Raw genomic sequence first — 9,382 nt, 5'->3', positions numbered from 1 at the left:
GTATTAAACAGTAGCAAGTTGTGTGTGTGTGTGTGTGTGTGTGTGGTGTGTGAATATGCACACATTATTTTTGGTATTCTCTTTCTTAGTCCCTGAGGGAATGTACTGAAAAGTAAATTTTAGAAATTATCGTACTTCCTTTAATATTCTTTACTTAGGGCCTTTCGAAGAAAACTGGCATTGTTAAGAAAGTATGGAGGAATTTCCTTCTTAATCACTGCTGCTAATTAGTTATATGAGTTTACTGATGCCTCAGGGACTTGCTCAGGAAATACCAGTTAGTGATAAAATTAGAGTTACTGCTCATGGCTCCAGAATGTTCAGTCTCTGCTTACAGGATTGTATTGGTCTCTTCATTGGCCATATAAATAGAAAGTATGATATCACTGTTTCGTTTGCCATTTGGGATAAATGAAGTCTAGAAGCTATAAATCCTAATGGATCCCTGACAGTCTCAATGACAATCCATGTTTCTGATCTTTTCAATCACACATGTCAGGCACTGTAAAATGCAGGGCACTCCTACTATGCTTACTTAGTGAAGTCATTTTCCACATTCAGACTTCACTACTTCATTTTTCTTCTGCATGTGTGTACCAATTTCCTGAAGGCCTTTTGTTTCTTGTACTTGCAGAAAGCAGGAAATAGGCTAGATTATGCTGTAGTAATAAATAATCCTCAAATCACAGTGGCTTTGCACACCAGCATTTCTTGCTCACTTTGCATATCATTTGTGGGTTGGCATTGAGGTGCTACTCATTAGAGTAATTCCACGATCCAAGAGCAGTTCCCAGGTGGTACTGTGCCAAAAGGAAAAGGTGTTCTGGAGAGTCTTGGCCTGGCAATGAAATGCTCCAGTCTGGCAGTGACAGCCATCATCTTTCATTGGACAGAGCAATCACGTGCTTCATCCATCACGAGTGGTTCAGGAAGTGAACATTGGGCCCAAATATCTGGTGGTAGGGGAAGATTCTGCAAGTATTTGGCAAACAGTTTTGATGACTAAAACATACTCACAGCTAGAGATCCATTTATATTTCATTGAGGAAGCTAAAGTGATCTCCAGTCACCAAAACAAAATGACATAGTCACACCAAGACAAAGCAAAACCAAAATCATGAAAGTTACTCATTTGACAATTGTCAAATTTACCATCCTGCCTGAATTTATATCTTTTTAGCTTATTGCAATATAGGAAGTATCTTTTCTCCTATCCAATGTTTAGATCACATTTTTGTGTCAGTAACAAATTTTGAACACATACAGTGGTGCCTACTAAATGTTTACCAACTGGCTGTCTGTAGAGTGAAAAACTTTGATTTTTAGTGTTTTCTGATTTCTGTAGTCTGAATACTGTCACTGTGGCCAGTTTCAAGGTATCAGCATGGTGTAACTGAATGTATAACTGGGAAGAAATATACACAGGAGGCTGTCAAGAGAGTATGAAGAAACTCCTGCAGTCTTTTTCATGATGCTACTCATATTGATCATATATGTATATGCATATATATTTTAGGAGATCTTGATTTCTTTCCTCTTAGATAAAAACCCCACAAAGCAATAGTTTTATTATTGATTCCCCTTTCTCTGAATTTTAATGGCAAATCCCTGCATGACCCACATGGCAGACTGACACTCTAGATACTTTTGAGCTTAGGTCCTTCAGTTATTCACCCTCTCTTCTGGATCACCAGCCTGTTCCTCTTGTATAGTATTGGCAAGCTGTATTGTACACTAGTGTCTTCCATCATTAAAGATGGACCCTTGATCTAGCATTCCCCTTTATCATTAGCTCTGTCTTCCTATTCCCCGTCATAGCAAAACCACTGAAAGACATCTGTACATGGCATCTTCACTTCTTTCTCTCGATCCTACTCTAATCTAAATTCTATCCCTAGTACTTTGCTAAACATGCCCTGTCATTGTCATCAGTGATTTCCATATTGCTGAATCTAATGGGTGATTTCTGTCTTCATTTCACTTGACTTTGTCTCAGTAGATAAAATTGACTACTGCATTTTTCTTGAAATAGTCTTTTCATGTGGCTTGTGTTTTGATACATTGTTTTGGTTTTCTACTTGGTCTTGTGCTGACTCTTCTACAATTCAGGAAATAATGTTGGTCCCTCTTCTGTATTTTGACTGTTTCCCTTGGTGATTCATCCATTTCTAGGTCTTTATAAATCAGCTGTGTGCTGATGGTTCCCATAGTGAGCTCCTGGCCCCACTTTCTCTTCTGGGCTCTGTGTATATCCAGTCACCGTTTGCTACTTCCACCTGAGATTTCGTAGGTAGGTAGCTTAATGGTGACAGCTCCAAAATGAAACTCCATTTCTCCCTATTCTTGTCCCTAGTTTTTAAACGCCTCACTTTTATTTATTTCAAAAAAAGTAATTCAGTTATTAAATTTACAAATCTGGAAGTCATCTTTCTTTACTCCTCACATCCAGTCCATAACTGCATCCCCTCCCTATAAAATATATATTTTACCAGAGTGTCTGCCTTAATCCAGACTCTCAACATTTTTATCCTGGATGGTTATAATAGTACCTCATAGGATTTTCCACATTGTCTTTTGCCTCTTTCCAGTCTATACCTTATATAATAACTAAAAGTGATTTTTATAAAATATGAAGAAAATATTCTTCTCCCCTTGAAACTCCTAGTGTATTGAGAGATTTCTTAATGTGACTTTCAAGGCTGTGTGTATTCTGCCTCTGCCTGTCTCTTTATCCTCAAGACATATGATTTTCCCTTTGGCCCATACACTTTAGTAAAACTGGTCTTCTTTTTGGCCTTAGATCCAGCTGATTTTTTTGTTCAGTGCCTTCATATATTTGGTCTGTCTTCCTGTTTTTTGAAGCTTGTCACATGGCTAGTTCCTTCTTTTTCTGAAGAACTCATCTTAAATGTCATCTCTGAAGAGATTCTCTCCTATCCTTATGGCAGGTTTCCTGCTGTGTTGTTTGTGTCCTAGTACCTAACACAATTTGGGATTGTTTTTCCTTATTTATTGACTTGATTTTGTAGAAAGGTATGTGAGGGCAAGAACCTTATTTCTCTGCTATCCATAAAAATTTACCATTTTTGCCTTGGTTTTGTTTCAGAGGCGGCTGAAATATCCTAAGCTGATTCTCCGAGAAGCAGGCCATGTGTCTGAAGAGCTCCATAAAGAGGTTCAGGAAGCCTTTCTCACACTGCACAAGCATGGCTGCTTATTTCGGGACCTGGTGAGGATCCAAGGCAAAGATTTGCTCACTCCAGTGTCTCGAATCCTCATTGGGAATCCTGGCTGCACCTACAAGTACCTGAACACCAGGCTTTTTACAGTACCCTGGCCTGTTAAGGGTTCTAATGTAAGCTACACTGAGGCTGAGATTGCTGCTGCTTGTCAGACCTTCCTTAAACTCAATGACTATCTGCAGCTAGAAACCATCCAGGCTTTGGAAGAACTTGCTGTCAGAGAGAAGGACAATGAAGATTCCGTGCCAGTGTGTATGTCTGAATTCTCCAGGGTTGGGATAGGGTCATCCAGTGGTGAAGTGGATATGAAGAGCAGAGCAGCATATAATGTAACTTTGCTGAATTTCATGGATCCTCAGAAGATGCCATATTTGAAAGAGGAGCCTTACTTTGGTATGGGGAAAATGGCAGTGAGCTGGCACCATGACGAAAACCTGGTGGACAGGTCAGCAGTGGCAGTATACAATTATAGCTGTGAAGGTACAGTCTGCTCAGGAAAAAGCAGCCCTACTTGTAATATGATCAGAGTTGTTTAGACAAAACAGAACAAAACAAACGTCTGTGTGTATGTGTGTGTGTGTATTTGTGTGTTGTGTGCCCTTTTGAGGCATGTCTCACTTATATGTCTGCAGAATATTCCTCTTTCTCATCTAGTTACGGTATCTGGCTCATTGCTATACTGCACTCGGATATTTTTGCATATAAGCACTAGTGTCACTTTGTCTCTCCCATGCCCAGGAGAGCAGCATCTTGGATTCATACAGCCAACTGCCTTTCTCTAAAGCTCAGAGTAGATTGTACAGTTGCTATAATTAACTTGCTGATCAAGGACCGGGAAAACAGAAATCTGTCATATCTTTCCAGGTTCTCACAGGTGCACATTTCTTGTCTTGACAAAATGTTTTATTATGGTTGACATCATTGTCTTGATGGGCATTATTTGTCAAGTTTGGACTTGTTCTTGGTTTCATATCTTATTTGCCACTATCCTTCCTTAAAAAGCAGTTGAGGTGATTTTTGAAAGCAGGCATTCCTCTGTTTTCACACAGCTCTCTAGCCCTCTGCATAGTTCTGCGGTTTTAGATGTCATAGGGCTGCTGTAGCAAACTTGATCTTTTTCTGAAGTCTTGTTGCTTTAGAATAGAGATTATAGGTCAATTTTAGAGGCCTATCCAATTTTTCCTTCTTCTGTTGTTCAGTTTCTACGATGTGCAGTGTTGGTGAACCTTTTTGAGCTTTCAGTGATACAAACAGCCTACTATGGCATGCGTGCTATAGGTTTGCCTCCACTGGTTTAGGGTCTCCATAATTTCTCAGAACAGGATTACACAAAAGTACTCAGATACTTAAAGGCCAGCATGGCCGTTACTTTCTTCTTTGTCTGATTATTTGACAGAGGAATATAAGATATGGTATTAACTCTTCTGTTTGCTTTATTGAAAGACATTTGAAAAACTATTCATCCAGGGAATTAGCTGGGACTTTTAAGGGTCATTATTTTTTGATTACTCTATTTTTTTAAATTGTATTTTTATTGTTACTTTTACTGTTTTTTGATTATAAAATTATTGTTTTAGAAAAGAGACTTTAGAGAAAGCATTTTGTGATACTCTTAAATTTCTTAGTCTTAAAAAATTCCCCAGGATAACGGGTATCTTTATATTTTCAGTTCAAAACAAGGCACTAGTTTAGGGCTTGGAAATTTCGCAAATATCCCTGGCCTCTCAAATTGTAACACTGACCTGAGAAAATCCCTTGAAGAGATTCAATGCTGTCCTAATGGAAAGAACTGAGATCCTCTGATCTTTAATAAGGCTTTGCCAGGGATTTAAGAACTATCACATCCAAGAACTCTGAAGTGAAGGAACAATTGAGTTTGTTACTTTCTTATGGAGGCCAGTTTTAGAAATTGTAGTAGTGGCATATGATAGCACCAGCTGCCACAAAGGTGTCTTTGTGCTCCCATTTCTTCTCAGTCCGGCAGTTTAATAGTTCTTTTGTATTCCCTTCATGTGGGTGATCAAATTGATTTTGAAATCTAGACTATCTTTCAGAAAGGAATTTAAATTTTTGTCAATAGTTTCCATAGTTGAAAGTAGTTAAGCCTGATAAAATATTCAAATATAAATTATATCTAAATATAAATATGTTTATGCTTGCAGTTATCACCTGAAAGATGGAACTACAGAATTCAAATCTGTAAGAGCAATGTAATTCCTTTGTTTTCTTAACTCCTAAGGTTTCCAGAATTCTAATAATAATGATAGCACTGGGAGGTACTGTTGTTTGAGTACCTTCTCTATGGAAAGCACATAATTATCAGCACTTCACCTGTTAACTCATTTTATCTTTCCCACAATTCAATGAATGAAGTAATAATGAAAAATAGTTGTGCTCTGCATAGTGATATTTTGGTCAATGAGGTACTGCATATACTTTTGGTAGTTCCATAAGATTACAATGGAGCTGAAAAATTTATCTTACCTAGTGGCTTTTTAATATTGTAGAACTCTGAATTACTCATGTGTTTTTGGTTCTAACAGGCCTCTGGTGCTTCCAGTTGTATAAAATTATAGCACAGGGTTGGGGATTTAGCTCAGTGGTTCCACCTCCTGCTTCGTAAGTACAAGGTCCTGAGTTCGATCTCTGGTACAAAAAAAAAAAAGGCACATACAATTTTGTAATAGTGGATAGTGATCAAACGACTGTGTTACTGGTTTATATATTTACTGTACATATGTTTATATGTTTTTATTTTACAGTGTGCTCCTTATACTTCTTAAAAAACTTTACTGTAAAACACTGCTGTATTAAGTAACAAATATCATCATACATCTGATGTTTATCCTGTCTCTTGATTGCATCAAGAGGCCATGTTAAGTAACTGTCCTGTACCATCTAGGTTTGGATATGCACATTCTGTAATTCACATAGTGATAAAGCTGCCCAATAACACATTTCTCAGAGCATATGCCTGGTGTTAAGTGATGCATGACTGTACTAATATTCTCATTTTACAGATGAGGAAACTGAGGCACAAAAGGATGATTAACTTTTTCATGGCTATGCGGTTAGTAATTAGCAGAGCTAGACCTTCTGGTCTCAGAGTCTTAACATTTAAGCTTGTATACCTTATGAACAGGTATTTCCTATCCCAGTGGTAGAACTATCTTTGAGATTTGGGTTTATAAAATGTCCACTTTTCAGAAAGATTAAGGGGATCTATTTGTCATCCTTTAAAATCTTGACACCTTTCTTTTTCCTTCCAACTCAGCCCCCCATATCTACTGTAACTTTCTAGCACATAAGAATCCATTAAATTTGCTTATTCTGTGAAATGGAACCTTTCTCTGGGTCTCTATTTGTTGATTTGGGGCTAGATGTTATACAGATTAAGTGCCTTGAAACTTTTTGGTGGATGCGTTTCTTCCAAGAGACAAGATGTTCAATTTTCTGGTCTTCTTATAATCCTCCCAGAACTATGGTAAGGGCGGACTTGAAGATTTTGGTTAAAATCCTGGTTGGGGTTGGGTAGGGCTTAAGAGTGTCACATGGAGTGGAAACTTAAGAAACTCAACTGTTTTTCATGTCCTTAAACTTGTTTGTTGAGCAATTGCTAAGGCAAGTTCAATTAGCTGTTCTAGATATTCTATAGATTCAAAGGTAAATCAAATGCGCTCCTTGCCATGAGAAAACGTGATGCAGGGCATTCTTGTGACTATAATTATGAAATGGTGAACCTTTAGATCTGGAGGAGACTTTTGAAATCACCTCTTTCTAGCCTCTGAGGGGAGCAGGAAAGTAGCTTGCCCAAGGTCTCGTAATTATTTAGTGACAAGATCAGGGACATTCGTTAGAAAGTGTTGCTTGTCACTGGAAAATCTCACATCAAATGCATTGGGAGTTTAGATTCAGAAGTGATTACCTTCTGCTGAAATTAAATTCAGTTGAAGCTTTAGCTCTTTCAGGACTTTGCTCTCAATACCTTTTCCCAGAGAAATCTTCTTGTAGATTTATAATGAGCCAATCATCTCCCTTTGGCTTATTTTCATGAGTAAAGGTCATTGAGAAGTAATCTGTATAGGATATGTGTAATTATATACTAAATTCATTGGCTTTCACATGCATTTCTAGTTAATAGATATCTCCAGAAGGAAGATTGAAATGGTACAATTTTTAATCAGGAATGGCTTCAGGGAACCATATGTAAATAGGCAGAGTATTTGATTTTCTTATTCCAGCTTTGCTGGCAATTGCTTGTTACTCCTAGCTGTAAAGAATGGATTTTAGCAGGAAAGGCATTAAAAGCCCATTGTTTGATATGGTCCAGTACCTTGTTCTTTGACTGGAATACCCTTAGAAACATCACTTAGGCAATAACTGTTAGTTACCATTTTTGTTTATTTTTATTGAAGGAAATATTTTCTGTGCCATTGTCTTTATATTATAGCAAAAGTAGTTTTTGAAATATTTAACTAGTTCCATGTTTTACAGATTTTTTTCATTATTTTCCAGGTCTCCTGTGAAGGGCAAAGGAGGCTCATAAAATGTATCCTGTTGAGTATGTTACAGCTTAGAAAGTAGGGATTTTGCAATAATTTTTCTAGAACTCTAGGGTTTCTAATCATGTCTCTGATGTGGGAAAAGTAGAATCCTCTTAAGGATAGAAATTTGTTTCTATAATTCTTGAATGTCTGTTTAAAAATGAGTTTGTCTGTATTCTTTAGTTTATCATTGAGATCATGAAACAACACTAGATTGTAATTGCAGGTAGGGTTTTTTTTTCCCTGTCAGCATCACTGTCTTAAAGATCATTTGACCTGTGTTTGTTTTATGTTATCATGCTGTGTCTTGACAGTTACATTTTTAAAAGTCACATTTACTACCCAGTAAAATTCATTTGATCCTAAAAGTTGCTTTCCTTTTGGCCCTCAATGAAACTATTTATGTATGTAACGATTCACATTTCTTATGTGCTAAGCACTCTTCTAGAAGTTGAACATGTAACAATGAACAAAACATAGACATCCTTGCCATCACTGAATGTACATTTCATCAAGAGGAGACAAGATTAAAAAGTAGGTTGTGTAACAAGAGTGAGGGGCAAGCTTGCAGCCTTCTGTTGGATGCTACCATACGGCCTCATTCGGAAAGTAACGTCTGAGCAGAATTTAGAAAGAATGAATCATTTGGAAATGTGAAGGGAGAACAGTCTAGTAAAGCACATGGAGTGCAAATGGAACTTCATGGAACATGATTGGGATGTTCCACAAGCAACAAGTGTGGATGGAATAGAGTAAGAGAAAGGGAAAAAAGCAGCAGAAGTGAAGACCAGAGAGGCACGGATGTGGAAGGCAGAAAAGAGGGACTTGTGGTACTGTGATACAAAGTACTGGGTTCACAGTTGGAATATGATTGGGAGCCATTGCGGAATTTTGAGTAGAAGAGAAGCTTCACTCCAGTCAAGAGAGCTGTAAGAAGACACACAGTAGTTCAGATAATGGGCCAGATTAGGAGAGGAAGAAATCGTGAGAAATGTGTAAGTATTCTTTTTTTTTTTTTTTTGGTTTTTTGAGACAGGGTCTCACTGTGTAGTTGAGACTGACCTGGAACTCACAATGTAGCCCAGGCTGGTTTCGAACTCACAGCTATCCTCCTACCTTTGCCTCCCAAGTGCTGGGATTTTAGGCATGCGCGACCATGCCCAGCAAGTCCCAATTTTTTTCTCCAAAAAAAAAGAAAGTTGGCAGAATTTCTTTCAGTGCCAGTGAGAAAGGAAGACCACATTTGTCAAGAAACTCAGTCAACAAGAATGGCTGAATTCTTTTCTTTTCTCAGTAATAGCTCTATCCGGGTATAATTGATATACAGGAAACTACATACAGCATATTGACATTTACAGTTTCCTACATTTAAACGCATCTGTGAAATTATCCCCGCAATCAAGAAAGTGTGTATATCCATGACCCAGCAGTTACCTTATGCTCCTTTGCTGTCACTTTTTCCTATACTCAGGCAACTACTGATGTGCTGTCAGTACTTGGCAATTTTCTAGAAATTTGTATAAATTTTATGTATAATTCTACAAATTATATATATATATATATATGTATATATATATATATATGCACACTGGTTAT

At 37.5% G+C, this 9,382-nt stretch overlaps 1 protein-coding gene across 1 annotated transcript in view; it reads left to right on the top strand.

Moving 5' to 3' along the window:
• Fto (FTO alpha-ketoglutarate dependent dioxygenase) overlaps window positions 1-9,382 on the top strand; it is a 391,986-nt gene that overhangs the window by 118,656 nt on the left and 263,948 nt on the right. The window contains exon 4 of the mRNA XM_010629684.3: window positions 3,107-3,722. Within this exon, the coding sequence (XP_010627986.1) occupies window positions 3,107-3,722 (616 nt within the window). The remainder of the gene's footprint in view (window positions 1-3,106; window positions 3,723-9,382) is intronic.

The sequence above is a fragment of the Fukomys damarensis genome, unplaced genomic scaffold (genome assembly GCF_012274545.1).
Source record: "Fukomys damarensis isolate Sample0158 unplaced genomic scaffold, DMR_v1.0_HiC HiC_scaffold_32, whole genome shotgun sequence".
In the NCBI taxonomy this organism is placed as follows: Eukaryota; Metazoa; Chordata; class Mammalia; order Rodentia; family Bathyergidae; genus Fukomys; species Fukomys damarensis.
Note: the sequence above shows the minus strand (reverse complement) of the source record. Positions and strands in the feature narration are given on the sequence as shown.